The sequence below is a fragment of the Somniosus microcephalus genome, chromosome 16 (genome assembly GCF_052327205.1).
Source record: "Somniosus microcephalus isolate GS21.2 chromosome 16, FLI_Smic_1.0, whole genome shotgun sequence".
NCBI lineage: Eukaryota > Metazoa > Chordata > Chondrichthyes > Squaliformes > Somniosidae > Somniosus > Somniosus microcephalus.
The window spans coordinates 39,544,734-39,557,305 of NC_141002.1; the positions used below are offsets into that span (position 1 = coordinate 39,544,734).

Sequence of the window (12,572 nt, forward strand, 5' to 3'; positions counted from 1 at the left end):
GAATCTCTATGGGTAGAACTGAGAAATACCATGGGGCAGAAAACGTTAGTGGGAGTGGTATATAGACCTCCAAACAGTAATGCGGAGGTCGGGGATGGCATTAAGAGGGAAATTAGAGAAGCGTGCAATAAGGGCACAGCAGTTATCATAGGTGACTTTAATCTACATCTAGATTGGGCTAACCAAATTAGTAACAATACTGTGGAGGAGGAATTCCTGGAGTGTATACGGGATGGTTTCCTGGACCAATATGTCGAGGAACCAACCAGAGATCAGGCCATCTTAGACTGGGTATTATGTAATGAGAGAGGATTAATTAGCAATCTTGTTGTGCGAGGCCCCTTGGGTCGGAGCGATCATAATATGATAGAATTCTTCATTAAGATGGAGAGTGAAGTAGTTGACTCAGAGACTAGGGTCCTGAATTTAAGTAAAGGAAACTACGATGGTATGAGGCGCGAGTTGGGTAGGATTGATTGGGGAATGTCACTCAAAGGGTTGACGGTGGATAGGCAATGGCAAACATTCAAAGATCGCATGGATGAACTACAGAATTTGTTCATCCCAGTTTGGCATAAAAATAAAACAAAAAGGTGACTCAACTGTGGCTAACAAGGGAAATTAGAGATAGCATAAGATCCAAGGAGAGGATGTATAAATTGGCCAGAAAAAGCAGTAAACCTGAGGATTAGGAGCAGTTTAGGATTCAACAAAGGAGGACAAAGGGATTAATTAAGAGGGGGAAAATGGAGTATGAGAGTAAGCTTGCAGGGAACATAAAAACTGACACTAAAAGCTTTTATCGATATGTGAAGAGAAAAAGATTGGTGAAGTCAAGTGTAGGTCCCTTGCAGTCAGAATCGGGAATTTATAATGGGGAACAAAGAAATGGCAGACCAATTAAATACATACTTTGGTTCTGTCTTCACAAGGGAGGACACAAATAACCTCCCAGTGATGTCGGGGAACATAGGGTCTAATGAAAAGGAGGAACTGATAGAAATCAGTATTGTAGGGAAATGGTGTTAGGGAAATTGACGGGATTGAAGGCTGATCAATCCCCAGGGCCTGATGATTTACATCCTAGGGTACTTAAGGAAGTGGCCCTAGAAATAGTAGATGCATTACTGGTCATCTTCCAAAATTCGATAGACTCTGGAACAGTACCCATGGATTGGTGGGTAGCTAATGTTACCCCACTGTTCAAAAAAGGTGGTAGAGAGAAAACGGGGAATTACAGCCTGACATCGGTAGTGGGGAAAATGCTAGAGTCCATTATAAAAGATGTAATAGAGCACTTGGAAAACAGTGACCGGATTGGACAAAGTCAACATGGATTTACAAAAGGTAAATCATGCTTGACTAATCTACTGGAATTTTTTGAGGATGTAACTGGCAAAATAGATAAGGGAGAACCAGTGGATGTGGTGTATTTGGACTTTCAAAAGGCTTTCGATAAGGTCCCGCATAAGAGATTAGCGTGTAAAGTTAAGGCACATGGGATTGGGGGCAAGGTATTGACTTGGATAGAGAACTGGTTGGCAGACAGAAAGCAAAGAGTTGGAATAAATGACTTTTTTTTTTTCCGAGTGGCAGGCAGTGACTAGTGGGGTACCGCAGGGATCGGTCCTTGGACCCCAGCTATTCACAATATATATTAATCATCTGGACGAGGGAACTAGATTTAATATCTCCAAGTTTGCAGACGACACAAAGCTGGGTGGGCGTGTGTGCTGTGAGGAGGATGCTGAGAAACTCCAGTATGATTTGGACAGGTTGGGTGATTGGGCAGAAGCATGGCAGATGCAATATAACGTGGATAAATAAATGCGAGGTTATCCACTTTGGTGTCAAAAACATGCAGGCAGATTATTATCTGAATGGCAATAGATTGGGAGAAGGGGAAGTGCAACGAGACCTGGGCGTCCTTGTGCACCAGTCGCTGAAGGTAAGCATGCAGGTGCAGCAGGCGGTTAAGAAGGCAAATGGTATGTTGGCCTTCATAGCGAGAGGGTTTGAGTACAGGAATAAGGACATCTTGCTGCAGTTGTACAGGGCCTTGGTGAGACCACACCTTGAGTATTGTGTGCAGTTTTGGTTGCCTTATCTGAGGAAGGATGTTCTTGCCATGGAGGGAGTGCAGCAAAGATTCACAGGCTGATACCTGGGATGGCAGGAATGACGTATGAGGAGAGATTGGGTCAATTGGGCTTGTACTCGCTGGAGTTTAGAAGGATGAGAGGGGATCTCATTGAATGAAATTATAAAATTCTAACAGGACTAGATGCAGGAAGGATGTTCCCGATGGTCGGGGAGTCCAGAACCAGGGGTCACAGTCTAAGGATAAGGCGTAAGCCATTTAGGACAGAGATGAGGAGGAATTTCTTCACCCAGAGTGGTGAACCTGTGGAATTCTCTACCACAGAAGGCAGTAGAGGCCAATTCATTAAATATATTCAAGAAGGAGTTGGATATTTTTCTTAAGGCTAAAGGGATCAAGCGATATGGGGAGAAAGCAGGGACAGGGTACTGAATTTGGATGATCAGCCATGATCGCATTGAATGGCGGAGCAGGCTCGCGGGGCCGAATGGCCTACTCCTGCTCCTATCTTCTATGTTTCTATGTTTAAATAGAGAATAATGGACAGCAACAATAGTGTTACAACCTTGAAATCACTGATGTGTCTGCTTATGTAAGATATACTGTAGAATTTATGTGGTTTTCTTCATGGATTCACTGCTTGGAGAATCGGGAGCAGCAATCCACATGCTAACGTTCCATGACGCAACACATTGGAGGCCCAGTGCACTGTGCTGTGGGCTCAGTCATTATTCATCATAACTGTTTCCTGTAATGCCTGAATTTATTTCCTGTAGGAATACTACACCACAGATAGGGGATATTTTGCAGAAATTATCCCCATTTCTGAAGATGTATGGCGAGTACGTCAAAAACTTTGAAAAGGCCATGGGGCTACTGAAAACGTGGATGGGCAGATCACCACAGTTCAAAGCCATTGTTGAGGAAATTCAGGTAACCAGCAAGGATGATGCGACTCCATAATTACAGGCATGATGAATACCTTAAAGTAAAACTCCTATAATTAGACATAGTTTGTATTAAATATGATGGTGACACAGTATAAATACTACAGCAAGCTTTACTTTTAAAGGTGCCGTTGTAATGTCAAATATCTCTTGCAGCATTTGAACTTGTGGCTGAACCTGAGGCGGAAAGGTTAAGACAATTTCATGCACCTTTGACGGAACAACTCGAGTGTTTTTTTTTATTTAGTCACACATTTTATTGTACATGGTAGTCATAACAACAATTTGTGTTTATATGCTTTGGATGCTTCACAAATAGGCATAAGAAATATGGACACTGAGCCAGGAAGGGAGTGATTAGGATAAGTGAGTAAAAGTTTAATCGAAGAGATGGGATTTGAGGAGATTTTTAAAGGTAGAGAATAACAAAGGTTTTGGGAGCCAGCTTCAGAATACATCTGAGGCAGTTGAAGGCTGCAACACCCACCAATGGGAAGGACCAGGGAGAAGAGGGATGCTGGGATTGGAGGAATGAAGCATTTGGGAGGGGAATATATGACTGGAGAAGATTGCAAAGATAGTACAAGGCCATGAATGGATTTAGGGATGAGGTGGATTTTATTTTTAATGTGTTGGGGGGCTGGTAGCCAGTGAGCATCAGTAAGAATGGGGATGGGTCAAGCAGAACTTAGTACGAGACTGTATCTGTGCAGCAGAATTTTCGAATAATTGGTTTTTGTGGAGGTTGGAGACCAGCAAGGAGTTTGGCGGTGACTGATATTTATAAGGGTTTAATTGGTGGAGTGGAAAAGTGCAAATAAGTGGTCTTGGTGATGGATATGACATGGATTTTAAAGCTCCGCTTGAGGTTCAACAGGACACCAAGATTGTGAACAGTCTCATTGTGCCTGAGAATTTGGCCAGAGAAGGGGATGAAATCAGTAACAAGGGAGTGGAGTTTGTGACGGGCTTAATGTGATGGTTTCCTTTTCCATCATTCGCTCTTTCTTTCTTTCTCTCTTTTTTGCTTTTATTGGTTAAGGAGATAGACCATTGGACCCGACGTTCATTAGGACTCAGTTGTCCTGTTGATGTCACCGCACTATTATCAATTCACATTTCCAGCAATTTGCGGCACAAAAATATGATCTGAAGGGTGAGGTAAACAATCCAATTCACTGCTCACCATGAGATGTGACACTCCAGCAGTTTCTGGGCCATTGTCTTGGAGTCACCATTGACCAGAAGCATAAATGAATGCAGTGACTACAAAAACAGGGCAGGGGTTGGGTACTCTGCAACATTTGACTCACTTCCTGACTCCTCAGACCCTCCACCAACTGCAAGGCAGAAGTCAAGAGTGTGATGGAATACTTGCCGCTCACCTGGATGGATGCAGCCGCAACAACACTCAAGAAGCCTGACACAATCCAGAGAAGAGCAGTCCGCTTGATCAGCTCTCTTGTCACTAGACTCAATATCAACGTCCTCTGCCACCGGCACTTTGTGGCCTCTGTAGATACTATCTGCAGGATGCACAGCAGCTACTCACTGATCTTACTTCGACAGGACTTCACAATTCCACAACCTTGAACACTGAAAAGGACAAAAGTAGCAATGTCAATGGGAACACCATCATCTCCATGTTCTTCAAGTCACACACCCTTCTGACTTGGATGTATGTTACCATTCCTTCATCGTGGCTGGATCAAAATCGTGGAATTCCCTGCCTAACATCATTATGAGTACAGTCACCACAACGATTGCAGTGGTTCAAGAAAAAGGCCCACCACCTTTGTAGGGCAACTAGGGATGGGCAATATATGTGGCCTTGTCAGCGTTGCCTGCATCCCAAGAACAAATTTTGAAAAACACTTTTTACCCTACTTACCTTGTAGCCCAGGGGCACCAAGATAAATTGTCATGCCTCTGTTGTTTCAGCTATGATCAACTAACTCCGACCAGGTAAAAATCAAACCTGAGCACACTATTGAATAACTAATTTATCAGGGGGAGAGAGAGAGAGAGAATGATTCTTTAACATTCTGGTAGTAGTCCAGACTTACTGAGGAGTACAACATGCTGTTTTTCTTAAAATTATGCTGTGTAATTCATGACCAGTTATAATGTTTCATTTGATAAATGTTATATCTACAGCCTATTTTCAAATAGCTAGAGCCAATTACTTTTAGTCTCGGCTTCTTATTTGCTTTTGCTTTTTTCTTTGTGGTGCCAGCTTTGACTCGTACAATTTGACAATATTTGTGTCTGTTTTTCAGAAACAAGAGATCTGTGGTTCCCTCACAATACAACATCACATGTTAGAACCCATCCAACGAATTCCTCGCTATGAGCTACTCCTCAAGGATTATTTGAAGAAACTGCCAGAGGATTCCTCAGACAGGAAAGATGCCAAGAGTAAGGAAAACCTCTGAATTATTTTTAAAATTGGTTTAATACTGTGATCACTCTTAGGACGATAATCGATCAGATCAGAATAGTGCTTCTGGGTACTCAACAAAAATGAAGCTAAATTAATCACAAACAATTTTTATGCTTTTTTTTTTTGTTTGGATTTTCTTTTCGTTATTCTGTTTATCCCCACCCAACACCCTTGAGCAAGACGATTTGTCGATTCTGACTTGGGATGGAATGCTATGGTCCTCGGTGCCAAGTAGCTTGCAGGGCAGAAGCAGGTTAGGTTGGGAATTGTGCAATAGATGGAACCAGATGTAGCATTAACAAACATGAGCACTTTATTTCTTTACAATATTTCCTTCAGTATTAACTTACATGTCACAGATCACCAAAGCTACACTGCAGCCCTAATCCTACATTAACCTGTATAGTTACAGAAAAAGAAGCATGCAAACCCTTCTTTGCACATATGTCCCTGCACACTGACTTTCCTTTTTTTAATGTCACACCCTTGGTCAGCATTTCGTGCGAATGACATTCAAGTCCTCAATTTTATACCATTGCTACAAAGTTCAAGCTTTTCTTGTTTCCTGTTTTTAAATTTATTACCATTTGTCTTTCTCCTTATGTTAACTACATGTTATCCTCTAGCTTATGAGGGCAAGATATTCTAGGCCTAATACTATTCCACATCTGAGGATGTCTTTGAATTAGGGTGATGTACAGTTCTTCTGTGATTTAGTATTTCCATTTTTTGCCTTTCCATATCTACACTGTGCTCCTTCAGCTCCTTGATGTCTCTAATCCTCTTTCTAAGCATGAATAAGTTTGCATGCTGATTTTTTAAATTCTTTGATGCAGAGTTTCAATTCATAGAATTGTACAGCACAGCAGGAGGCTATTTGGCCCATCATGCCTGTGCCGGCTCTTTGAAGGAGCTATCCAATTAGTCCCATGCCTGTGCCAATTCCCCATGGCCTTGCAAGTGTTTCCCCTTCAAGTAATTATCCAATTACCTTTTGAAAGTTATTAACTGAATCTGCTTCTATCATCCTTTCAGGCAATGCATTCAAAATCATAACTACTCACTGTGTAAAGAAAAAATCTCTTCGTTTTGTCTCTGACTCTTTTTTGCTAATTATTTTAAATCTGTGTCCTCTAGTTACTGACCCTTCTGCCAATGGAAGCATAGAAACATAGAAAAATAGGAGCCGGAGTAGGCCATTCGGCCCTTCGAGCCTGCTCCGCCATTCAATATGATCATGGCTGATCCTCTATTTCAATACCATATTCCCGCTCTCTCCCCATACCCCTTGACGCCTTTTGCGTCTAGAAATCTATCTAACTCCTTCTTAAATATATTCAGTGACTTGGCCTCCACAGCCTTCTGTGGTAGAGAATGCCACACGTTCACCACCCTCTGAAGAAATTTCTCCTCATCTCAGTCCTAAATGTCCTACCCCGTATCCTGAGACTGTGACCCCTCGTTCTAGAAACATTTTGTCCTTAGTTACCCCATCAAAACCCTTCATGATTTTGAACACCTCTGTTAAATCTCCCCTTACCATTCTCTGTTCTAAGACGAACAACCCCAGCTTTTCTAGTCTCTCCATGGAACTGAAGTCCTGCATCCCTGGTACCATTCTAGTAAATCTCCTCTTCACCTTTTCTAAGGCCTTGACATCCTTCCTAAAGTGTAGTGCCCAGAATTGGACACGACACTCCAGTTGGGGCCTAACCAGTGTTTTATAAAGCTTTAGTATAACTTCCTTGCTTTTGTACTCCATGCCTCTGTTTATAAAGCCAAGGATCCTTTCTGCTTTTTTTAACCACCTTCTCAACTTGTCCTGCCACCTTCAAAGATTTGTGTGCATACACCCCCAGGTCTCTTTGTTCCTGCACCCCCTTTAAAAGTGTACCATTTAGTTTATATTGCCTCTGCTCATTCTTCCTACCAAAATGAATCACTTCACACTTCTGTGTTAAATTTCATCTGCCATGTGTCTGCCCATTTCACCAGTCTGCCCTCCTGAAGTCTGCTACTATCCTCCACACTGCTTACTACATTTGAGTTTTGTATCATCTGCAAACTTTTAAATTATGCCCTGTATACCTAAGTCCAGGTCATTAACACATATCAAAACGAGCAGTGGTCCTAATATCGACCCCTAGGGGGACACCGCTGTATACTTCCTTCCAGTCTGAAAAACAACCGTTCACCACTACTTTCTGCTTTCTATCCCTTAGCCAATTTCATATCCATGCTGCCACTGTCCCTTTAATCCCCTGGGCTTTAATTTTGATAAGTCTATTATGTTATACTTTATCAAATGCTTTTTGAAAGCCTATATACACAATATCAGCTGAACTACCTTCATCAACCCTCTTCGCTACTTCATCAAAAAACTCCAAGTTAGTCATGCACGATTTGCCTTTAACAAGTCCGTGGTGGCTGTCATTAATTAACCCATATTTTTCCCAGTGACAATTAATTTTGTCTCGGATTATTGTCTCTGCTCCCCCACTACCGGCATTAGGCTGACTGGCCTGTAGTTGCCGGGTTTAACCCTCTCCCCTTTTTTGAACAGGGGTGTAGCATTTGCAGTCCTCTGGCACCACTCTCACATCTAAGGAGGATTGGAAGATTGTCGTCTGAGCCTCCGCTCTTTCCACCCTTGCTTCCATCAGCAACCTAGGATGCATCCCATCTGGACCGGGTGACTCTTCGACTTTGAGTGCTGCTAACCTTTTAAGTACTCCCTCTTTATCTATCCTATCCAAATTCTCTACTACCTCCTCTGTTACTGTGACATTGGCAGCATCCTCTTTAGTGAAGACAGATGCAAAATATACATTTAGTACCTTTACCATGCCCTCTGCCTCCACTAGAAGATCTTTTTTTGGTCCCTAATCAGCCCCATCCTTCCTTTGTCTACCCTTTTTACTATTTATATGTTTATAAAAGACTTTTATAAAGGTTTCCCTTTTATGTTAGCTGCTAATCTATTCTTGTACAGTCTCTTCCCCTCTTACTTCCTTCAGTTCTCCTCTCTGTACTTTCTGTGTTCAGCTTGGTTCTCTATTGCAATATGAGCCTGATATTTATCATAAGCCTCCTTTTTCTGTTTCATTTTTCTTTAGTCATCTAGGGAGCTTGAGCTTTGGATGCCCTTTCTTTTCCCCTCGTGGGAATGTGTCTAGTCTGTACCCAAACTATCGCCTCTTTGAAGGTCTCCCATTGCTCATTTACTGCTTTACCTGCCAATCTTTGATTCCAATGCACCTGGGCTCAATCCCCTTTCAACTCACTGAAATCAGCCCTCCTCCAGTTGAATATTTTCACGTTTATTGTTTCTTGTCCTTATCCATAACTACTCTAAACCTAATGGTATTGTGAACGCTATTTCTAAAATACTTCCACTGAAACATGCTGTTTGTACTCTAGGGATCTGGTGGGAAAGTGGAGTTGAGGTCGATGATCAGCCATATTATTGAATGTGGAGCAGGCTCAAAGGGCCCTATGGCCTACTCCTGTGCCTATTTCTTGCGTTCTTCTGTTCCACTTGTCCTACTTCATTCCCCAGGATCAGATCGAGTACTGTGTCCTTCCTCATTGGGCTGGAAACGTACTGACTAAGAAAGTTCTCTTGTACATATTTCAAGAATTCCTCCCCCTCTTTGCCTGTTACCCTGTTATTTTCCCAGTCTATATTAGGATAATTGATGTCCCCTGTTATCGCAACTCAAAATTCTTGCATCTTCCTGAAATTTGCTCCTCTATCTCCTTCCCATTATTTGGTGACATATTTGCTTGGCACAGGCATAGTGGGCTGAATGGCCTCTTTCTGTGCTGTAATCGGTCCTCTTGTTCCTTCATTCTAACCAAATAGATTATGTCTTTGAACCCTCAAGTACATCATCCCTTTCCAGTGCTGTAACGGTATCCTTGATCATTACTGCCACCCCCTTTTTTTTTCTCCTTCCCTATCTTTTCTGAATACTTGTCGCCATGACTATTAAGTTTCAGTCTTCCTCTTGTTCGAACCAGGTCTCTGTTATTGCCACTATATCATAATTCCCTTTAAGAGGAAGTCAGATAAGCACTCGAAAAAAAGAAACGTTAAAAGTTGCATAGAAATGGGATTAAAGGGAATCTAGCACAGACAAAATGGGCCGAAAGGCCTCTTCTGTTACTGCACGATTCGCTACCAATGCAATCTTGTATTTATTGTGCATGTCCACTAATAGTTCCATATGTAGAAGATAGTATCGAATGAGATAAAGTCCACTATTTTCAGAAACAAACTGATAAGACTGACTGACTTATTTAATCATCTTCCCCCAGCAAATGAGATCAATGAACAGAAAATCTGTTAGTGGTTTGAGGGATAAATGTTGACCAGAATGCCCCTGCTCTTCGAATAATTGTTCTTTTGCGTCCAACTGAACAAACAGACAGGGCCTCGGTTTAACATCTCGTCTAAAAGACACAACCTCTGTCAATATAGCACTGCCCTCTGTACTGCACCTAGATTGTGTGCTCAAGTCCTGGAGTGGGACTTGAACCTGCAACTGTCTGACTTGAGCAGTAGTGCTACCAATGAAGGTCTATTCTTCACAGTTGAGCCAAGTTAACGTTGGCAAAATATTACCCTCCGTGGTCAATCATAGCTTTACCATATGTCATATCCTTTCTTCACCCACCATACACATGCCCTGGTACCTATTTTCCAATAGAGGTTGCTGGATAGGGATGAGGAGCAGGAAATCTGGTTGATTAATTTCCCCCCCAATCTCACCAGCTCCGGATGAACACCCATTGTCGTGCCCCACTGCCATCCCTACTGAGGTCAGCTAACTCAAACCAGGCCAAGGAATTGAACCTTCTATCTAACTCTGTACCATGCCACATAGTGCTACCTGTATTAGCAACATTTTTGATACTTGCATCGCACCAATTGGGGAGATCAATGCTCAAGGAAAGAAACAAATTGTAGTCTGTAAATAAATATTTAGGAAGTAACCTGAAGGACAGAATATTTGCAAATAAATAGTTTATGTATTTAATTATATTCAATTACAGTAATACTTGCATCTGAATGGTGAAAAGTTGATGGTTAGGCATGGTTCTGGAACCAGTTGACAGTAAGTAGGGTGTCTGTACAAACTGCTTGGCTGCTGGAGAACGGCTCCAGAGCAAACTTCTTCCCTGAAGTTTTCATTGAATTTAATTTAATATTTAGAATTGCAACACCAACTTATGATCTGAAGTATGGCAAACGTGAGCATGACTTTGACTGGTGGAGAATAGCAATTTTAAAGTTGTAATCTCAGTTGCCTCTGGTGAACCATTTGAGCTTCACCTTCAGGGTTATGGTGCCACCTGAAATTTTCAATCAAATTATTTCCTTATTACTCTCTCTCCATTTATTTTCCATTTGTTGTATTTTGGGTTGGGAGGGGGGGGGGAAATTGGGTTGCTTTGTGCCTCCCGTTAAACGGGGCGCAAAGCAACTAGCGCCTGGGTGGGGCGCCTCCCGCGAAATTCAGTGGGAGGTTAGTGGCGGCGCTAACTGGTGGCGCTGTGCCGCCAGTGATGATGTAATCGGCATGTGCAGCGCCCCCGGCCGCGATCTTTTGGAGCGCACCCTGACTTACCGTCGGATGCTATGTCCGACGGGGTCAGGGGGGCCTACCTGCGGCCGGGGATGCGCTATTTAAAGGCGAGGTACGGGGCAGCCATTCTTGTTGCTGGCCACCTGCCTGTGCTCCCGTCCCCAGCCTCCTGAACGCACCCGCCGCCCCCTCCGCCGCGGCGTGCCAGCTGCGCTCCAAGAGCCCGGCACTTCTCTTGAGTGTCGGGCTCTTTTGCCGGCATTCCCGGTCCCCGGGGGCCTGGCTGTGCAAGGCCCCTCCCCTTTAAGAAGGGGAGGAAGGCCTGCATGTAGCGCCGCGATATTGACTCGCAGCGCCCTGCTTCCCTCTTGGGACGCAACCACTCAATTTCCAGCGCGGGGGTGCTAAAATAGCGCCCTGGCGAAGTTACTGCCCCAAATGGGGCGCTACTCAATTTTTAGCCCTCGGTGAGATTCAACGAGACTTTGAATAATTAAACGAATTTTTTTTTAATCTATAATATTTTTTACAGCATCCCTTGAAATTATTTCCACTGCAGCCACCCACTCAAATGCTGCAATCCGTATAATGGTGAGTGCAAAAATTAACTTTGCCTTAAGTGGCCTCCTTTTTTCTAAAAAGTGCTTGTGCTTACTTATCTGCAAGTGAGCAAGCAGGTAATTACCATTGACAAACACTCTAAATGTAAGGGTCCTTGCTGCACAGAGAGGAGTCAACACAGTAAAATCCAAACACGTCAGGAGTAGTTGACAGCTATTTTATATAATAAAATATTCATTGTGAAGCATACGAACAGTGAGATCATTTCTCCAGTGCACTCTTGTGACATTCCTGATCATGAATATCTCTGCATTTGCATCTGTTGTACAGCCTGCTGTCAAACCAGATTTACTGCAGCATGTTTGATTTCACTGCACAAGCTGCTGGAGAAATGTAAATCATTTCTAATTGCGCATAACCATTAAGGCAAGCCCAATGATTGAACTGTAAGGTTGATTAATGGCAAAAACAGTATATACCCTGTGTTTAATAATTCATGACTCCGAGGATTAATTTGTGCAGGAGGCATCACATACCGACCCAATTTCTGTGATCCATTATTCATGTAAAATTACCACTTTTACCGGTTATTATTGTTACTCTGTTGAACTTGCTGCCACATAACCAACTCAAATTGTGAAAGCAATCTATTTATTAAATCTCATTGTGGAGAGAGTATGATCTTCATTTAAAAGTAAAATGTATTTATATGAGCTTGCTATGCAACACTACAAGAATGTTGACAGTTTTACATCTGTATAAAAAGTTATCTACCGTTGAAATTTAGCCATAAAATTAAAACAGCTCACTCAACTTATTTTCGGTGCGGTCTAAAAAAGCATAGAAACATAGAAGATAGGAGCAGGAGTAGGCCATTCGGCCCTTCGAGCCTGCTCCACCATTCAATGAGATCATGGCTGATCATCCAA

At 42.6% G+C, this 12,572-nt stretch overlaps 1 protein-coding gene across 2 annotated transcripts in view; it reads left to right on the plus strand.

Annotated features, from left to right (window-relative positions):
- The window catches only part of LOC147106085 (FYVE, RhoGEF and PH domain-containing protein 4-like), a 354,273-nt gene that overhangs the window by 317,126 nt on the left and 24,575 nt on the right, over positions 1-12,572 (plus strand). For both annotated transcript variants that reach the window (XM_086008844.1, XM_086008845.1), the window contains 3 exons: positions 2,878-3,034; positions 5,328-5,466; positions 11,615-11,673. In XM_086008844.1, the coding sequence (XP_085864970.1) occupies positions 2,878-3,034; positions 5,328-5,466; positions 11,615-11,673 (355 nt within the window). The remainder of the gene's footprint in view (positions 1-2,877; positions 3,035-5,327; positions 5,467-11,614; positions 11,674-12,572) is intronic.